At 39.9% G+C, this 21,312-nt stretch overlaps 1 protein-coding gene across 1 annotated transcript; it reads left to right on the top strand.

The window, feature by feature from the left end:
• Positions 1-1,109: 1,109 nt before the first annotated feature.
• LOC145356048 (catechol O-methyltransferase-like) lies at positions 1,110-19,476 on the top strand. Its single transcript, XM_080208642.1, has 5 exons — positions 1,110-1,266; positions 2,192-2,471; positions 7,375-7,568; positions 10,200-10,331; positions 18,880-19,476. The coding sequence occupies exons 2-5, from the start codon at positions 2,192-2,194 to the stop codon at positions 19,057-19,059; spliced, it is 786 nt and encodes a 261-aa protein (XP_080064768.1). The 5' UTR covers positions 1,110-1,266; the 3' UTR covers positions 19,060-19,476.
• Positions 19,477-21,312: the final 1,836 nt, after the last annotated feature.

The raw sequence follows: 21,312 nt of genomic DNA, 5'->3' as shown, positions 1-21,312 counted from the left end.
ACCCGGGTCCCTGGCACTGTGAGACAGCAGTGCTAACCACTGTGCCAGTAACTTGGTAATTAAAGGTGATACTGGGTCGACATGATCTCCTGGACAGCTTTCTACCATTTCATGGGGTTGGAGAGAGAAATTTTAGGACTACCCCCGCCCCCCCCCCACCCTTGGGTAGGGCGGAGCGGAGGGTGTGGGGGAGAAAGACAGGAGAGAAGTGTTCAGTCACAATGGTGTAGCCAGTTTGATGTGGGGCAAGTGTGATGGACCAGCTGACGAAGGCGGAGGGTGCGGTGCACTGTTGTAGAAAAAGATAGCAGTCAAACTCTCCCTACAACCACACACTGTGAATTTAGTGCCTTCAGAAGATGAGAATTGGATGAAGGTAAAAATAAAATTACAATTTGAAGTAAAAAGCAAGAGTAAAGACAAGTCTGAGACAATAAAACAAAGCAATGCTCCCTTCTCTCCGCACGGGCGGTGCAGCAGAAAAGGTCAAACATTGTCTTTTCAACTCTTTCCAGGTGTCAGCTGTGGTGAATGTAGAATGTTGCAATCGAGTGTGATTGGCATTCAGAAGCTCGACCCAAATATGATCTTTAATAAACCAGCTAGTTTTCAATAAGGTGGCTGGGACTGAACAATTCTGCTTTTACAAAAGGTATTTACTCACTGTAAATGTAACTTCCTGTAATAAGTATGGGTGCTTAAACTGTACATTTTTTTTATCCATCAAGAATGTAATTTAAGTATAATCCTATACTCCACTGTTATTACTGTGATAAATCTGTTTTACAGTTAAGGTCTAGAATTTAACCTTCATCATTCAGGGTGCAAAGATAAATGAACAGCTTAATTGATTGTCCTTACATCTTTGACATGATTATTCATTGAAAGGTACTCTCATTTTAGGATTAATGTAATTACAATTGAGAGATCACTGTGCAAAAGCGCACTTCAGTATTTTCAAAAGGGCGTGTTGTTATTTATCACTGCCAGTGGGATTTCAGAATGTATCCTTGGCAACAGGATGTTCGGGGAAGCATGTTTCCATTACACCACCTCCTTCACCGAGCAAACAAAACACAACGTACTTTGTTTAGTCCAAGAGGCAGCATAACAGGGAGATGTTGGCAGGAGAAGGAAAAGATTTGTCTGGAACGAGGAATAGACAATCTACAGCGAACGTGTGAACAATAATCTTTCGGCTGCTGGGCTGGCAGAGTAAAGGAAAATCACTGCTTAAAGCTGGCTTCATCAGGTGAAAAAACATAGGTAAGAAACACCGTTCTTCTCACTCATGATCTGTTGCTTTACTTGTTCAGAATCTGGCTGCAGAGGCCAGATGTTGAGGTTATCTGAGGGTTGCCAACTCTCCAGAATTGTCCTGAAGATCCCATAAACTGAAGATTAGTCTTCAGGGATGGCAACCCAAGAGAAAAATAATTGGGGTTGTTTAACTAATTGTGAGTAGTTTTCATTTTAATTATCAAAATATTGGCAAATGATTTTAGAAGTCTGTTGGGGAGGGGAAGGTTGTTGGAGGTGGGATATCATATGGTGAAACCTCCTGGAACATACCCAGAGTTTGCAATCTTTGGCTTTCTTCCTCTATTGGTCTCTATTAATTTCTATATACAAGATTCACATTAATATTTAAACTAATAGTTGCCAGGTGAGCATTAGCAAGGACTGATTAGGTGGCAGAAAACTGCTACTCTTGTGTGTGCAGCTGCAGGAACTGTGATTCTATACAGTCCAACTAAAAGTATATAATTCATAGCTCCCTCTTCATCACTTCAGTGTCTGGTGAAGCCATATTAATCCACATTCAATTCCTGGTGATTGCAAGGCCAGTTAATTTCAATCAGGGCAGGAGATGGTATAATTGGATGACTGGGTAACTGAATTCAACCACTGCACCCATGGTGATCATAGAATCTTACAGCGCAGAAGTAGGCCATTTGGCCCATCGAGCATACACCAACCGCAATCCCACCAGGCTTGATCCCCATAACCCCATGCATTTAGTCTAGCTAGTCCCTCTGACACTAAGGGGCAATTTAGCATTGCCAATCTATCTAACCTGTACATCTTTGGACTTAGTGATAGATTATAATTATTTAATGAATATTGTTAATTTGAAACAGGCCTGTACCTTTTGTGCACATTTGTAGTTTGTGTATTTTACCCTCCCTAGATGCTGGACTATCTCACAATCCTTGGCGTCTTTGTGGCAAGTCTACTTTTCCTTCTCCTAGTACTGCCTATCCTGGTTCGGAACAGCACAGCTGCAATTTTCTGGCACGCAGTCCTGAAAGAGAAAATGACGCAGCTCATAACCGGAAGCAGCAAAGAGGAGAGAATTTTAGAATTTGTGCTGCAAAATGCTGTGAAAGGTGATGCAAAGAGTGTGGTGGACAACATTGACAAATACTGCAGGGAGAAGGAGTGGGCAATGAATGTAGGGGACGAGAAAGGTAAAATTTTATTTGAAAAATTAACCTAAGATTAGATCTGACCCCTGCTATTTAAGCACTTTTTTTTGGCAGTAAGGAATTCATTTTGCTTAAAGTGTGTTGAACTTTTGAATACTTGTTCAGAAATGTGGTGCAGCCCAAACTCTAAATGATATGAGTATAATGGTAATCATGATTCATATAGTACCTTCAAATGTAAAAGTATGATTAAAAGGTGCTTCAGAAGGGACATATGGGAAAATATAATTTTATTCTTGCAAAATGCAATAATCAAATTGCAAAACAATATTCTGGAGAACTTCATTTAACATTTGTATTTAGTTATAATTCACTCCTTTCTAAAACAACTGAATGGCTTAAAAGTCACCAAGCATTTTCTCCCTCAAAGAGAATATTAAAGATATTAGCAGCTCAGAGTTTTCTCTAAAACAATGGGCTATTCAAGAAGAAAAGATACTGATGCACTGCTTTGTTGGATTTGTGCTACGCATTAAACTCGTTGCAGCATGGATTCTCTTTGCATTTTAATTATGGTACATTTCAGGACTGGGATCCACATTGACATAAAGCTTTGATCATTCTTTGAAAATGAACTTCAAGCCTCAAGTTAGAAGAAAATGAGAATCTAATAAATAGGAACAGGAGTTAGACCATGTTACCCCTCAAGCTTGCTCTTGTCAGTCAATACAATCATGGCTGATCTTCTGCCTCAACTCCACTTTTGCATCTGCTCCCCATATCCTTGGATTCTCTGGGATATCAATAATCTATCTCATTCTGAAATATATTCAATGATGCTGCATCCACAAACCTCGAGGGTAGAGAACTGCAATGATTCACAACACTCCATGAAGACATTTCTCATCTCAGTCCTAAATGGTCAACCATTTATCCTGGAGCTGTGTCCCCATGTTTCCAATAACCCAACCAGGAGAAGCAACTTCTCAGTTTCAAGCTGAACATGCTCCTTCATAATCTTGTAACTTTCAATGAAATAATTCTTGTTCTTCTGAATTCCAGAGATTATAAGTCCCAGTTTACTCAGCCTCCCATCCCAGGGACCAATCTAGTGTACTTTGCATCTCCAAGACAAATGTTTATTTTCTTAGACATAAAAACCAAAACTGGTCAAAGTGCTTCAGGTGTCATCTCACTAAAGCCCTATACAAATATAGAGAGACTTCTTTATTCTTGTACTGCAGTTAACTTGAAAGGAAGACCTACATGCCATATGTCTTCCTAATTGCTTGCTGCATCTTGTACTAGTGCACCCACGATTCTTGGAACATCAACCCTTCACAATCCAACAAAGTATTTTTAAATGCTTGATGTTGGAGCTCACATATGTTGGAGAGATCAAAAGCATGTTGATCTTGGAAAGAGCTCCTCAATGACAAAATCCTGAAACTATTTTTTTTATATAAATGATAGGCCTCAAGTTGCAAGAGAGAAGTGAGGAAGTAAAATCAGATGTTTCAATCATCTCATCAGAAGATGACCATGTTGCATACACTATTTTATCCAAAGCAAAATACTGTAGATGCTGGAAATCTGAAAAAAAAACAGAAAATGCTTGAAATAATGAGCAGGCCTGGCAGGATCAATGGAGAGAGAAAGAGGATTAATATTTTAGGTCCGTTAGCTTTCACCAGACCTGAAAGATTAACTGTTTCTCATTTTCTGTTTTAAAACCCTATCTTATCCTTGGACAAAATCTATTCCTTCCTATTCCTCAAAGCAGTGAACACTTAAAAAATACAGACTCATTCAAGAATATTATTATTATAGATAGGTGACCTTCCCAACTAGAATTGCCAGGTTCATGGCCTTTGCAGCCAAGAATATACCATGGTGCCCCAAACCTGCATAGCAATGAGAGGAGATTAGACAAGACCATAAGAAATAGGAAGAGGAGTAGGCCATTCAGCCCTTCAAGCCTGCTCTGCAATTTTATAAGATGATTGATCTAACACACATTAAGGTCACTTTCCTGCCTTATCTCTCTAACCCTTAATTCCCCTACTTAAATGGAAAACTTATCAATCTCAGCCTGGAAAACTGAAGGACTCAGCCTCCACAGCTTCCTGGGGTAAAGAATTCCATAGATTCACCACTCAGAGGAAATTCTTTCTTAAATCTATCTTCAACGAGCACCCCCTTATTATACAACTACGCCTTCTGGTCCGACACTCTCCCATGAGTGGAAACATCCTCCCAACATTTACCCTGTCTAACCTTCAAAATACCTTAGGTGTTTCAATCATATCACCTCACTTTCTTCTGAAACTCAAGAACACAGGCATAAGCTGTCTGATATTTCCTCATGTGGCTGAGGAGGTGCAAAAAAGATGAGAGTCAGGGATGAGGGGCATAAAATTATACAGACAGACTGAGGCTGCAGTCCTTTGTCTAAGGAAGATTTGGTAGAATTGTTCAAAATCATGAGACATCTCGATAGAATGGATAAAGAGAAACTGTTCCAGTTGGCGGAAGGGTCAAGAACCAGAGGGCAGATTTAAGGTGACTGACAGATCAAAGGCAACGTGAGAAAAAATGCTTAAGCAGCGAGTGGTTATGATCTGGAATGCACTGTTTTAAAGGGTGCTGCAGGCTTTCGGAAGGGAATTGGATAAGCAACTGAAAAGCCAACAATTGTTGAGCTACGGGGAAAGGACTGAGGAATGGCACAAGTTAAATTTGCTCTTGCAGAGGAAGAATGGGTCAAATGTCCTCTTGTGTTTTAACGATTCCATGATGCTCTAAGTTGACCAAGTTATCTTGGCTCTAGCTTAGACAGGCATATTGACATCAACTGTTGGTGCAAAAAATTGCTGCCAGATGAATGGTTTTATTTGCAAACAAGGTTTTCTGTGAATGCTGGACACACTATACAGGCACAACATTACTCTATTTGTCATGGTTCTTGCCAAGAAAAGTGCAAAGTAAGTAAGCTGATCAAAACTGAATCACTGTGAAAAATACTGATCTGCCATTTCCCAATTCTGATTGAGGAATCAAAATCGCAGCTGGGGTTCTGACAATAAGTTCCTTCAGTACCAGATTTCAGAAGTCTTTTTTTGGTGTGTGATGAATGTGACCTTTCTTGGTCAAAGTATTTTGGATTTTCAGACACATCAATGAGCTGTCAGGTTATTCTGGATTCAGTGATAAATTCTGTGAGGAGTCCATGCCTTAAATAATAAATGAACCATACCAGAAGACAATGTACTTAAACTGAAATGTGGAGCTGAGTTCAGTATTCCTATCAGTTACCATGGTAGCTATCTACTGGGTAGACCGAGTCGAGGGACATTGAAGATTGCCTGCCAAATTTAATATATAAAAACTGATATGATCACAGAATAATTTATCCTTTGATGAAACCATACTTTGCAAAAATTGTTTTACAGAAAGAATAAAGTACAAACATTGATTTAGGGCATCATTATGAAAGTCTGCATTTGTAAATAAGATTAAATTATTCATAGTAAGTGTGCTAAGTAAGCAAGGATTAATGTACATCCACATAAGTTTACATTGTTACTTGTTCCTGAGGGGCAAATCCCAAATAGAACTTTGTCGCATAACCTATGGTGGAATGTTTTTTTTCCCACAGGAATAGTTTATGAAGGGAAAGAAACTGGTCACATTCCATTACTGATCGAAGTCATGCAAGGAGGGAAGATTCCATGTCTGTGCATAGTTGGCTGATCTCTTCAGGATGGCCAAAATGGGACTTATGATCATACAATTGGCTTCAATGGGATGAGTCGGCCAAAAGGAATTCAACTAAAGTTCCTGCTTGTAACTATTATCCAGCTTCATTTGCTGAAAGGTGTGCATGTTTGAACTGATTGAAAATTAAAAGGTCTTCCACAATCAAATAGTCTATTTTAAGTTCACATATGAACAATGACCACCTTGACACCCACAGGGACATACCTCTTCATGAGTCATGGTCTTCAGCACAGAAAAGTGACAAAAAACCAGGCAACGTTAACTACAAATTCAGCAGAAAAATTCTGCTAAACATACATGAACTGGCTGAGAATATTCCACACTACCCAATAGCAAAGGGCTTAGTTAGATGGGATAGGAAGCTTAAACAGAATATGTTGAAGTACATGACATTATTTCAACTCAATCCACTTAAGTAACATCTATAAATGTCTACAGTCCAAACCATCCTACTCTCTCCTGGCCAATGATGACCAACCATAAAAGTCCAGCAAAGGGAACCAGAGATTAACCTGAAGAAAGTCACCACATTTGTCCCAAGGTTATTTTAGTTGTCAAATTCCCAAATTTTTGAAAGTGTGGCAGCTGATTATCTTGCTCTGGAGTCAGTAAGTAGTGCAAAAAATTGCTGCCAGATGAATACAGCTTTATTTGTAAAGAAGGTTTTCCATGAATACTGGACACACCACACAGGCACACATTACTCTACTTGTCATAGTTATTGCCAAGAAGCGCGAAATAAGTGAGCTGGATCAAAACTGAATGCACAGTTGCAAAGAATGATAGTGGACTATGATTCTCCAATTTCAAATCGCTCCAACAATCGCAGCTGGGATTCTGATGAAAAGTTCCTTCAGCTCCAGATTTCAGAAGTTTTTTGGTGTGCGACAAAAATAAGATACGACTGAGACAAATGAAAGAAAGCTCAATGTAACCCGTGGCTCACAGTTTACTTGTCTACCCTGTTTAAAGAAGTAACCCATAGCAAGAAGTTGTATAGACGTACTTAACATTTTTCATTTGATACCTGCATGAAGGGGTTGAAGGTGAACGGGAACACTGGATTAACGTGATTAGAGTGATTCGCTTGCGTGAAGGGTAAACACCAACTGACCTGACTGACTGGCCTGTTTCTGTATTGTAATTGTTATATATTTACATGCAGGTGCGATCTTGGACGGAGTGTTGAAGGAGGTAAATCCATTAACCGTGTTGGAACTGGGAACATACTGTGGTTACTCAGCCTTGCGCATGGTCCGTGTGCTTAGATCAGGCGCTCGCTTGCTGACCATCGAGTTCAATCCAGCCAATGCAAACATTGCGAAACAGATGTTCCACTTTGCTGCAGTTGAAGACAAGGTAAAAGATCTCATTTGGTCTCCTAAAACCACAAGGAGAAATTCTATAATTTTTTAAAAAATCTGCAATTCCTTTACATATGATATCAGATGATTAGATATTAATTTATAACCATCCAACTTCCATAAAGAGAAAATAGATTTTAAAAATAGGTATTGGAAATCTTTTCAAAGAATGTGAGGAGCTTGGTTAATAAAAAAACACTTGCATTCAAATCGTGCCTTTTATAATCTCAGAACACCCCAAAAACAATACAACCATTGAAAAGGTGAAACTGTGTGATTATGTTGACGTGCAGCAGCCTGGGATGTACTAATATAGGCTCTGCTCCAAGTTAGAAACTTGTTTATGTCCATGCAAAAAATTCGAAAGGATCTTGCATTGTAAAAAAAAATTAGCAGCTCACAGAAGCTAAATTTAAAGAGAACATTGATTAAAGCCAATAAGCCACGAGGCTGATACTGGAGATAAGGGGGTTGGACTATGAAGAGAGACTAAATAGACTGGGTCTGTACTCGTTGGAGTTTAGAAGGATGGGGGGGGGGCGATCTTATAGAGACGTATAAGATAATGAAAGGGATGGATAGGGTAGAGGTAGGGAGATTCTTCCTGCTTAGAAAGAATAGCATGACTATAGGGCACAGCCTCAAGATAAGTGGGGGGTGCAGTTTAGATCGGAGTTGAGGAGGAACTTCTTCACTCAAAGGGTGGTGAATCTCTGGCATTCTCTGCCCGTTGAAGTGGTGGAGGCTACCTCGCTAAATATATTTAAGTCACAGGTAGATAGGTTTTTGATAGACAGGGGAATTAAGGGTTATGGGGAGAAAGCAGGAAAGTGGAACTGATCCACTTCAGATCAGCCATGCTCTTATTGAATGGCAGGGCAGGCTCGAAGGGCTAGATGGCCTAGTCCTGCTCCTATTTCTTACGTTATGTTTAAGTAAAAAAGGCACAGTTGAGTTGTTTTCCTTAGAATCAGCTGAGGTGGAGATCTGACATTTACAAAATTATGAGGGAGATAGATGGAAAAAAAAAGAGTTTCCCTTAGTAGAGGAGTCAATAACCAGATCAAGGGCAGGAGGTTTAAAGGGGATTTAAAGAAAAGCTTTTTCATCCAGAGGGTGGCAGGAACCTGGAACTCACTGTCTGAAAGGGTGTTAGGCAGGAATTCTCAACATTTAAGAATAAACGAATTAGGACTGCGATGTGGAAGAATTTCTTCACCTAGAGAGAGTTGTGACCCTGTGGAATTCATCATTACAGAAAACACTGTAGTTTTCAAGGAGTTAAACATAGCTTTGGGAGTGAAGGGGATCAAAGCAAATAGGGGGAGCGAGGGGTGCGGGGTAAGAACTGGGATAATAATGGCAGAGCAGGCTTAAGGGGCAGAATGGCCTATTCTCATTTTCTATGTTTTGATATTTCTATAAATTTGGCACTTCTGGCTGGAGAGAGTAACAAATGTTTCAGCCTGATCTTTCCCATTGATATGCTGCTCCCCCAGCATTAAGCTTGGGGATGTTTGTGGGGCCTCCTCCTCCAGTGAGTTGTCTAATTGTCCACCACCATTCACAACTGGGTGTGGCAGGACTGCAGAGCTTGGATCTGATCCCTTGGGTGTGGAATCACTTAGCTCGGTCTACCACTTGCTGCTAATGTTGTTTGGCATACAAGTAGTCCTGTGCTGCAGCTTCACCTCATATTTAGATTTGCCAGAGTTTTAAAAATTAATTTCCTGGAATATGGGCAAGGTCAGATTCATTGTCCATCTCTAATTGTCCTCAAGGTGGTGGTAATGAGCCACCTTCTTTAACAGTCACAGTCTGTTGTGTAGACACAATCCATAGTGCTTTCTGATGGGAACTTCAGGATTTTTTTTTACCCAGTGCCATTCAAGGAATGAGGATATAGCTCCAAGTCAGGATGGTGTGAGACTCAGAGTGAAACTTGTGAGGTGGTGGCACTGTGTAAAGGCATTGGTGAGTTGCTGCAGTGTATCTTGTACTTGTACACATTGTAGCCACGTTACCATGGGGTTAGAGGAACGCCAGGATGACCTATCGCTCAACCATTGGAAGGCCTCAATCCCCATAAAATAGTAGCGGATAACTTGCAGCCTGGAGGCCACATCTGGCTTCAGAATGAGACATTTTGTTGCCTGCTGCTCGTGCGCAGTTGCCACGTTACATTGATTTCCACCCATGTATGATTGAAGTGATGGCTCACAACATTGACTGCGAGAGCTGTATGCTCCCTCTGCATCCCAAGTGTTAATATTTCTTTGTTGTTACCATTTGAAGTTGGAGTTCTATTAATAGATAAATGGTTCAGTATTTTCTATAATTCATTATGAAATATTCCGCATGTATTGAATGTATTTAAACTCATTCATGGGTCACAGTTAGTGAACAAGCCTAGCAGCGCCACTCATGCAGCCCATTCACTAAGCTAGGTTGCCCATCACTGCCCTAAAGGGATGAATAGGTTGGAACTGCTATACTCTGACAATGTAGTCAACAATGAAAATACTTTCCAAAACCGGGATTCAGGTTGTTGCCAAGTTCAACATATTATTCCCATTAATAATGAAAAATAGTTCTAATCATTTGTCTCCTGGTCCAATGAACTAAGGTGGAGATCTTGGAAGGCTCATCTGAAAATATTATTCCACAACTGAAGAAAAAATATGAGGTGGACACTTTAGATTTTGTTTTCCTTGATCATTGGAAAGACAGGTATCAACCTGACACCCAACTCCTGGAGGTAAGAACTGTGTTTTCCTTCTACAGCAAGCCAATATAGCTTGAAATATGCTCAGGGCAGCTTTAATGCATAAATATCATCCAAGGAAATGAAGCCATTCTCCCAGTAAAGATTGTTTTTTGTGCATTGGAGTTGATTTCATTTTAACTTGAGCATCAAATATATTTATGAAAACTAATTTGAACTGTTTTAATACAACAGAGATTACAAGTAATTAGAAAAACTAGCATTAGTGACTTATGGGAATGGAGAAACTAAAAGAGATTGAGAACTTAGCTTCATGGGACATTGTATGTCAATCATATTCAAATATATCCAATGGCTTCTCAATCTTCACATCATATTTTAATGTCAAGAAGCTGGAGATTCCAGCATGCCACCACTACAACCCCCAGAACAGGTCAAAATAGATGTTCACGTATGAAGCCATCCTTTATTAAAAAAAAACCTATGAATTTACTGGCAGAAAACCACAAACTGAAGTTTTAAAATCCACATTCCAATGGCTTGAAATCACAGTTAATGGATCATACAATCCCTAAAGTGCAAAGGGAGGCCATCATGCCTGCACCAACAAAAATCCCACTCAGGCCCTATCCTTGTAATCCATGTATTTACCTTGTTAATCCCCCTGATATTAAGAGGCAACGTAACATAGCCAATCAACCTAACTTGCACATCTCTGGACTGTGTAAAAGATGCCATCAGACATGGGGAGAACATGCCAGAAGATTTACCTTGAAGGAGTATGAATAGGGGCCAACTCCTACCCCAGTGATAAAGCACCCAATTACCCAGGTACTCAGAGTGACTAAAAAAAGTAGTCATTATTACATGCATGATGGGACCCTGACTGTGAAAGGGTTTGGCCAGATGTAATCTAATCAAGTATGTCAACTAGTTGACTAACTGTGACCATATCTGGGTCACTGGGCAGTTGGAGAGTCATGTGACAAGTCAGTCAACCCATTGTTGTTCACCCCTTACTTTTGATGCAGATGAGCACGCAAATTAGATATGGAGGACAGACCCTCTCCCTCTCTCCATCCAACTTGCAAATTTTGAACCCCCTTTGATGATATTGACTATTGTACCTTTAAGAAATGTATTTTAAGCATGTTTTCTGCAGTTTGAATCATAGAAATCCTACAGTACCGAAAGAGGCCATTCAGCCCATTGAGTCCACACTGACCACAATCCCACCCACGCCCTGCTCCCATATCCCTACATATTTACCCACTAATCCCTCTAACTTACGCATCTCAGGACAATAAGGGGCAACTTTATCATGGCCAATCAACCTAACCCGCATATCTTTGGACTGTGGGAGGAAACCGGAGCACCTGGAGGAAACCCACGCAGACACGAGGAGAATGTGCAAACTCCACACAGGAGTTCACAGGTTTGTAAGCAGACCTGGGTTTTTTCCCCCATTATTGGCCCCAAGCTTTTACTGTTGCTAAAATCACATAATGTGCCTTCTGTTTATTTTTAATCTGGGCCTACTGCAGTGCCCTGGGGCTTATAGACCTTTTTGAATTGCTGGGGGAGGAATGATTGACAGGTCAGGTGAGGCGGCTCCCCCCCCCACAGAAAAATCCAAGAATTACTTTCAGTTTTGCAGAAGCTGATTTTCTTTTTGTCAATCAACCTAATTAAATCCTATTTTACAACGCCAGGGGATAAACCACCATTGACAAAACTGCATTAACTCAGCTCGACACAAACACTCCAATAATTAGGAGCAATTATTCTTTTGCATTATCAGCATGTGGGCTGCTGGTTACAGACAATTGGTGCCACAATCAAAGTTGAAGTGTAAAACAGCCCAGGCACAGTGTCATCACATTACCTTTTCCTTAGACTGGGTTAAATTTTTAAAGTTTAATTAATGGGATCTGGGCATCACTGGTTAAGACCACATTTACTGACAACCCTAATTATCTTTGAGGTGGTGATGGTGAGCTACATTCTTAAACCACTACATTCCATGTAGTACAGGCACACCACAGTGCTGTTAGAGTGGGAATTCCAGGATTTTGCCCCAGCGACAGTGAAGGAATGGCAATATATTTCCAAGTCAGGCTGACAGGTGACTTGGAGGGAAACTCACAGGTGGTGGCGTTCCCATTCATCTGCTGCTCGTCCTTCTAGATGCTAGCGATCGTGGGTTTGGAAGGTGCTGAGGAAAAGTAAAATAAATACTATTTTCTTTTTGAACCGGTTAGTTTGCATCTTTTATAGTTACAGCTCGTAAATAATCCCTGGCTTAAAAAACTCCTGTTGCTGTCAAATAAGGAGCAGGGAAAGAAGGGAGGCATTCCACTTCTCCTCATCTGGTCGTAACATCACCCTCTTACATTCTTCCTTAATAATACTTGTGTAAAAAACCTGTCAATTATGTATAGAAGTTGCATTGTTGTATCAAGTGCCTCAAAAAGTGTCATACCTTGGCAACAATGTATGTCCGTCAGGCAAAAGCTGTAGATTAGTTGAGCTAAAATAAGGATTTATAGAGGCAAGCAACAGAGATGAGGGCAAAACTAGATGAATGCAGCAGGGAGATAAGAGGCTATGTTGATAGGGATGGATGAAGAAGAGGCTTAAGTGGAGTATAAAGACCAAGATGAACTAATTAAACTGAATGGACTGTTTCTCTATTGCAACATAACTATCTCATTAACTAAATGTAAACAACTTGTACTCGTTAGAGTTTAGAAGAGGGGAGATCTCATTGAGACGTATAAGATGATGAATGGGATGGATAGGATAGAGGTGGAGAGACTCTTCCCACTCAAAAAAGACAGTAGGACTAGGGGGCACAGCCTCAAGATAAAGGGGAGGCGGTTTAGAACAGAGTTGAGGAGGAACTTCTTCACTCAAAGGGTGGTGAATCTCTGGAATTCTCTGCCCGTTGAAGTGGTGGAGGCTGCCTCGCTAAATATTTTTAAGAAGCGGGTTGATGGGTTCTTGATAAGAGAGGGGATTAAGGGTTATGGGGAGAGGGCGGGAAAGTGGAACTGAGCCACAACAGATCAGCCATGATCTTATTGAATGGCGGGGCAGGCTCAAAGGGCTAGATGGCCTACTCCTGCTCCTATTTCTTATGTTCTTAAAACCAAGCGGTTTGATTCTGCTCAGCATCAACCAGCGGAAAACTTTTTTTTGTTGAAAACTTTCAATTCAAAACTGAAGTACAACAGAAAACAATCAGATCATTTCTTCAATGTTAAAACTTTCAATCATAACCTTTCATTTTCCCCACAACTGAAAACCCCCAGTAAAATTAACATTTAACAAATCCATGAAAATTAATTTTGAATTAAATATTTATTCTTATTCCAAGTTCAAAGCAACGTTAATGATCCCTGGAACACACCTCTCTCCACCCCCCACAAAATTCTGAATGTTATTTTGGGAGCCTGTGATTCAATCTGGAGAATTTAATTGGAGCTTCGGTTGGCTTTGTTGAAATTTTAACCTTGCAAACGCTTTGATTCTTCCTGCTTTGGTTGCAGCCTATTTCAGTTAAAAGCAAGTCTTTGTCCAAATCATCTGTGGTGTCTGTATTGACCTGCTCTCTGTGCTCCCTGCAACAGCCCAAACAGATCCACCCCGAGCTGTGGCCACTCAGGCTGCTGCAGGAAGCACGCCTACTGGCCCACCAGACTTACCTGGAACAATGATGTGGACTTACTCCCATCTTGCTGAATCCTTTGTTGGCAGTTTTTGTTTTTTCTCCTTTTCTATTTGCACACTGCAAATTTTAGTCCAGTGAACAAGCACAATAGGACAGGGTTGTCTAACCTGCAGCCTGAGGGAGCCCCAAGCACCTCAGACAATTCAGTCCTATCTGCATTTCAGTGTTAGATATTGGTTTGTCTTTCTTATATCTCAAGGTGGTGGTTTGGAAAGATGTATTTTTAAACACAGTTCACTCATCAATGAATAAATCTTAAATCAGTTTACTAAAATCTGTTATCAGCAACTTTTAAATCTATGCAAATTCATCAGAACAGGAGTTTAAACTTAATGTCTGTTTTGATGCTTTGTGGTATACATCCATGTATCCATGGGGACAAAGGCTTCAGTAATAAATGTTTGGTGTCTACTCATGCAAAGTCTTCATGGATATGTTTGTGCAATTAAAATCCCTCCATAGCCTCTTCCCTGCTTCCCTAACCACCTCCAGCCCAACAAAACAACTCTGACTCCCTGGATTTTTGCTATCCTTCAATTCTTTCCTGTCGCACATCCATAATTTTCATGTCCCATCACTGGTGCCATGCCTTCAGCTACCAAGACTAGAAGTTCTGACATGTTCTCCCTAAATCCCACTGCTTTCCTCACCTCTAAGTCACTCCTAAAAAGCTACCCTCTCTGACCAAGCTTTTAGTTACCTATTCTAATATCTCCTTACTTGGCTTGATGTTGAAATGCCTTTGGAGGTTTTACAATGCTAAAGGTGCTGTATAAATGCAAGTATCAAAGCAAGAGGATAACCCTCTTGAAAAGGTTGAAAAGAGTGGTGGATCATAAGCATAGAAATAGGGTCAAGGCATGGCTGGGGCTGGAAATGGTCCAGAGCAAATAGGCAAGTCCAGAGTATGGACTACGTGAATAGTTAGGATTAATTTCTGGGCATTTGCAATGCCAAATTATAGCAATTGTATTACAAGATAGTGTACATGACACAGAATTGCACTATCATAAAAGGTATACCTTCCACTTTAATGTGGACAATTCCACAGCCTATTTAATATATTTAAAAATAAATCTATTTTTACTTCATACAAATGAAGTAAATCATTTTTGAAATACGTACTTAATCCATTTGAGAGAAATATGTGACAGCCCAGGGATGATTTTGTCATCTCTAAGTCGTGAGTTGATGAGATCTATCTGACTTGCAAGGTCTTTCATTAACAGGAGTTTACAAGGGAAATGCTTGGCTAACATTCCTGAACTACAGATTGAACAGTGACAGCAAAGTCGCAATCATTTTTACTCAACAGAATTACAAAGCTCATTTACCAGGTGCTGGCTTAATTGAAATGGACAATTCTTTTATTACTTTTAAGTATAAATCAGTTACAAATACTCTGATCAAATTCTATTACGCTTTTACATAACTTCAAATTCTGTAATTCATTGTTCAGTAATACACCCAACATATCCATTCCCATTTCTATTCAGAGATTAATCTGACCTAGCTTTAATCAGTTTACACAGATTCTCTAACAGCTTTCAGGATATAGATTTGGTTTTGAGAGCCTTCAAAGCAATTCTGCTCTGGTCTAAATTTTCTTTTGGTGGAATTATTTAAGAGCAGTGAAAGACACATACTTATTTTTGTGAATTACAATATTCTGCTCAGCCTCACACCAAGCTGGCAACTGACAGCCGCAGTTTTCCTGACATTAATTATCGTCTCTTGTGCTACTTCCACTCGTGCTGCAGCGACTCACCAAGGTTCCTTAGACAGTACCTTCCAAACCCATGCCCACCACTAGCTAGAAGGCCAAGGGTAGCAGATACATGGGAACACCAGCACCTGAACCCTGTTCTTTTTACCTTCTGCAAATTTTAAGAAAAATGTCCAGTATTTAATGACTTAATGCCATGGGGGAGCCAAATATAACAATACCCCATCAAACCTCACCCCCCCCCCCCAATGTTATAAGAATAAATGAGGAGATAACATGAAAAAATTGACACTAAGTAATTTGCTCAACTTATCCCTGCCAAGATGGGTTCTGCCATGGAAGTAAGTCCATTTCATTCATAAGAGATCTATATCATCTGCACTGGGCTATTGCTTCTTCAAGCCCCGTTATACTGTATCTTCATTTTCTATCTTTGCTCTTCCCCAGTTATAGCCTATTATAAAAATCTTGCGGATATCTTATTCTTGCAATCTTGTATAGCAAAAGAAACATATTCCCTTAGCTACACAGCAGCTATTTCCTTATTTTATGCTTCTCCAGTTATATAATTCTTGATTTCTTTTAACCTAACAACCCCTTTAGGTCCATGTTGTATTATTGTCAACTGGTTTATTGGATAATCCACTTGTGCGAAGCCTCAGAGTGCAACATCTTCAGCATTAAAATTCAACTTTATCCAATGCTATTGAGGGAAAGTAATATAATTTGAGTGTGTAATTTTTAAACCAATTCTGCCCACATTAGTTGTTAAATAATAGAATGTAAAAACATATTCTTATGTGGGTGCTGCTGATGCTAATAGCAACTAAATAAAGATCAAAGCAGGAGCTTAGTTCTCACATCAGGAAGTTAGAATGAAATTAAGAGTTGGATAAAAAGGGAACTAATAGGTATTTAGCCACACTGAGAACTTGTGACATGTAGATTAGCCTAAATATATATGAGAGAGAGAGAGAGAGAGAGAGAAAGAAATAGTGACTTTCTTAAGCAAAGTGGAAACTAGCAGTCTCCAAACTTCGATCCGGATGCGGCCCGCTGTGGGCCATAGTTTGGAGACCCCCGATCTAGATCATAACCACACCCAGGTGAAAAGCAAAGCCCTTTCAAAGAATCAAACTGTTTGGCAGAACAGAAAACAGCAGATGATTGGCTGCATCAGGCCCCATAAGTTACAGTAGAACGCAAGAATGAGGAGCAGGGGTTGGCCATCTTGCCCCTTGAGCCTGCTCCGCCATTGAATAAGATCATGGCTGATCTTTTCGTGGACTCAGCTCCACTTACCCACCCACACATTATAACCCTCAATTCCTTTACTGTTCTATCCTAAACAAAGAAAACAGTTCCCAAAAGAAAGCTACAGGCCCTGTATGGTAATTATTTGCTGGATGTAGCTGTGTATTCAAATCTATGGGCTGTTGCTTTAGGGAAGGTATTCTCAGCGTTTAGGAAAGTAGGGAACAGCGCAATGGCACTGCTGCCTCACAGCACTAGGGACCTGGGTTGATTCCCTGTTTGGGTCACTGCCTGTGAGGAGTCTGAACGTTCTCCTGATGTCTGCATGGATTCCCTTCAAGAGCTCCAGTTTCCTCCCACAGTCTGAACAAGGTGTTGGTTAGATGCATTGGCTATGCTAAATTCTCAGTGTGACCGAACAGGTGCCTGAGTGTGGCGACTTCATTGTGGTGCAGTGTGACACCAATAAATAAATAAACTTTAAAAGCAGATAGAGTTAGATGGCGGTGAGCAGGCGGGGCGGGGTGGGAGTGGAGAGCAGGGAAGGTGGGGAGCTAATTTGACTATACTGCCTGGGTCACCATTATTAGTTAATTGTGAATGTTGTCCTTTACTGTTATCTGTTCTGTGTTTGAAGTTTATTTGACATTTTGTTGTGTGATTATTTACAAGTCTGACACCTTTCCTTAGTAGGTCTTCTCTTTGTTCTTTTTTTTCTCCAAACCACAAAAATAGTTAAGAACCAGCATGAGTTCTGGCATGCCCCACACAGAACATCAGTGGGATTCATAACACAGCATAAGAATTAATATAAAGCAGGGAATCAAAAGGCATTTTACAGCTGTTTGAAAATCTATTTACTATCTTTTCTACATTCTTTGCTCTAATGTACATTAACTTATTATGGTTCCTGAACTATTTCCAATCAATTACTGCTCCAAGAGGGGGTTAGTAGAAGGCTGACACTGTGGGAGTGAGAAACACAATGCTCTTGATCAGGATGGGCATAGAAAAAAAGTCCTGCAAAGCACTTTGCATTTTCAAAGTGTGGTTAGTGTTGTGATGTGGTAAAAGCAACAGCTAAGCTATTTTCCCAAGCTGTTTGTTTTAATGATGTTGGTGGAGGGGTAATATTGTCCAGAACATGAGGTACCTTGCAATCAAATAGCTTGCCTATACACCAGCAGGATCTAAAACATCAATAACAATCAACCAGGTGTAGATTTGGAGAGTGGTGGTTTGTTCCACAATGAGGATTTCATGCTTCAAGGGAAGAAAAAGATCAGCACCAGTACCTTTGCTGTGATTCCAGAATTTGAGAGCTTGATTTTGATAGATCCCCAAAAATGTGGCAGTTGATAACAGTCCATAGCCAACCCTTACTCAACAGCCCTTTGGACAGGATCACCTTTTTGATTAGAATACATACTTCAAAATCTAAAAGTTTGGGATTCAGGATCTATTTAAAGCCATGTGTGTTTATTCATATCTAAAAGTAAATGAATAGAATTCTGTGGTGCATTGTTTAAATGTTTCACAAGGTGGTGTATAGAGTCACGTGGACCTGCAAGGTCACAGATTCATTCCTTAACTCAGTCTTGATTTAATCTATATAAAAGGTGATATTCATTGTATATAGTGTTTCATGCAGGTGGCACCAAGCAGCCTTGAATCAATGTAGGGACTGGAATCCTGCACAAGTCTCTTTGACTGACATGGGAAGCCTGCCAGAGAAGTGAGATCTACGAGTAGGCATTTTATTTCATCAATAGGTGGCACGACAGTTTTCAGTTGAAATAATATTGTCTTTATTAATTCTCAAATTCTGTATTTGTTAACAATTATGAAATTATTTTCTTTACTTGTAGGAGTGTGGTCTGCTGAGAAAAGGCACTGTTTTGCTGGCAGACAACGTCATTGCACCAGGAGCCCCAGAATTTCTCCAATATGTACGCAACAATCCCCACTATGTGTGCACACACTATGCCTCAAATTTGGAGTATACAAAGTTGAGAGATGGAATGGAAAAAGCTATTTTTAAGGGTTAAAGATGGAAAATACAAAGAACCTAATTAAGGTGTGAGAATTTATGTAAGGATAAGTGATCCAAATTCTTCTTTTGTGCAGATATTTATAATATTGTGAGGAATTGTACTGTGGTGTGAAATCTGTACATGATCTCCAGTCTGAAACTGTTACTTTCAGTCTATCTGGTCCACCTAATCCACAGTATTGCTTTGCTGTTTTGTGTCCACACACAAGAACCTATCTAGTTTCCCACCAAAATTCATTCAAGTCTCTTCCTGTAATCACACCATTTCAGCAATCAACCCAGATACTTAGCACGCTTTTATGTATCTCCTGCAGCTCTTTCTGCTGTGTCCTTATGCTTAAATTATGGACCTAGCCATTTTATCATTGAATACCCATACCCAAGTGGCAGAGCCTATTGGGGCAAGGGTGGGCACGGGTGTAGGTGACACTTATGTTGACCAAATTTGTACATAATAGCTTGGTCAGAAGTGCAAATAATTTACTCAACTGCAGTTATGTTGTCGTTTTGATGTATATGGCACTAAAACTCAAAATCAAAGTGGGTGATGCACTAGACACCTGATTTAGAGGGTTGCAGAGTTATGAAAGGAAAGAGCTTACAAAGAGAAAGAGCAATGAGGCCATGGATCATCCAATATGTTTGCTAAAAAGGTCTGGCCATGCTTCTATTCACAACTGACTTGCTGACAGTCACTCCCTCGGCTCACACAATGCTGTCAACACCAATGGAACTGAATCCCAATGGGTCAGAGTATTGGGGAGAAGAGGAGGGCTATTCTCTATTTGTCTCAAAAGGTTCCTGTGAAGTAGAGGCAATTTCCTGTTAATAAGCATTAGGTTTTTATAGCTGAGCTTGGATTAATACTGAATTGCTCTCTGGATTGTATAGATCTTTGATTGCAAGTTCCAATGAAACTCACAGTATTAACAAAATTCATCAGGAAATATTAATAATCCATACAAAGAGCCTAGTTGTTCTAGTCTGGGGTAAAATATCAGCACCATAAGAATCACATTAGTGGATTTCCTTGCTGAATAGAGCATTAGTCTGTTGGTCTCCATGGCGCAGCCTTTAACCAAATGATTGTTCTGGAATTTAAAAATATTGAGCTGAGAACATGCACCTTCCACTGACAGCAATCCCCTCCTGGAATGATTTTTAATGCTGAATAAGAACATAAAAACACATTTTCCATGTGCTATCCCCACATCTCTCAATCCCATTAGTTTGTAAAGACCTACTGAATCCTAGTTTTGATGACTCAACAACTGAGAATTGTTGACTTCAGACAGGAAGATAATTCCACACAACTCTGAAGAATCACAGAATCATTACGATGCAGGAGACGGCCATCTGACCCACTGCATCTGCAGCAGCTCTCCAAATGAAAAATTTTGCCTCGACTCAGTCCCAAATGGCTAATACCATATGCTCTCCTAGTCTTAAACAACCAGTCAGGGGAAACAGCCTCTCAGCATCTACTCTGGCAAGCTCAAGAATTTTATATTGCAATTTTCTCATTCCTCTAAACTCCAGAGAATCTCAATCTCTTTCATCATTATAAGTACATATTTTCTAAGGCAAGATGTCCAAATTTGTACACTGCACTCCTGTGTGGCCTCACCAATGTTCTATATGTTTCTATTCTCCATCCCCCTTGTAAGTAAGGCTAAAATTACTTTTGCTTTTCTAATTATTTGATGTACATGCACACTTGTACATGTGGTTCACGTACAAGGAACGCTGTGCATCACCTCTTTTTACCGTAAATGGTTGTGGAACCCATCACAAACTTACAAAAATGATTAAGAATCCAACATTAAAATCACCAAAACATCATAATTAGAGATTTTATAAGAGCAGTGAAGGAATCATCTGCAAATTAATAACAATCTTGACTTTTAAAGTTCTTTCACTTTTGTATAAAATAATTGCTCAGTTTTGATTTTTAAAAAATGCAGTTTATTTTGTTTTCAACATCCATTTATGAAGATAATTAATGCTCACTCACTTGAGGGAACGAACCTGTAAGCAGAATTTAAAGTAATCCAGAGTAATACATACCCAGCGGTCCTCAGAGGAATGCAATTTAGTTTTATTTCCACAGATAAAGTCAGTTTCATGAAATTGCCTGTGCTCTCTGGCATGGACGACACTTCAGTCTGCACCACTCAATATTTTGGAGGCTGTCAATGAGCAAAATAGCCCTAACTGCAAAAATATTAAGAGTTACAAAAACAAAAAC

This window comes from Carcharhinus amblyrhynchos, chromosome 20 (genome assembly GCF_965287045.1).
Source record: "Carcharhinus amblyrhynchos chromosome 20, sCarAmb.v2.hapA, whole genome shotgun sequence".
Taxonomy (NCBI): Eukaryota; Metazoa; Chordata; class Chondrichthyes; order Carcharhiniformes; family Carcharhinidae; genus Carcharhinus; species Carcharhinus amblyrhynchos.
Note: the sequence above shows the minus strand (reverse complement) of the source record. Positions and strands in the feature narration are given on the sequence as shown.

Coding starts and splice junctions, on each gene's coding strand:
- LOC145356048 (XM_080208642.1), top strand. CDS start 2,192: ATGCTGGACTATCTCACAATCCTTGGCGTCTTTGTGGCAAGTCTACTT. Junction 2,472..7,374: donor GAATGTAGGGGACGAGAAAG/GTAAAATTTTAT, acceptor ATTTACATGCAG/GTGCGATCTTGGACGGAGTG. Junction 10,332..18,879: donor CTGACACCCAACTCCTGGAG/GTAAGAACTGTG, acceptor CTTTACTTGTAG/GAGTGTGGTCTGCTGAGAAA.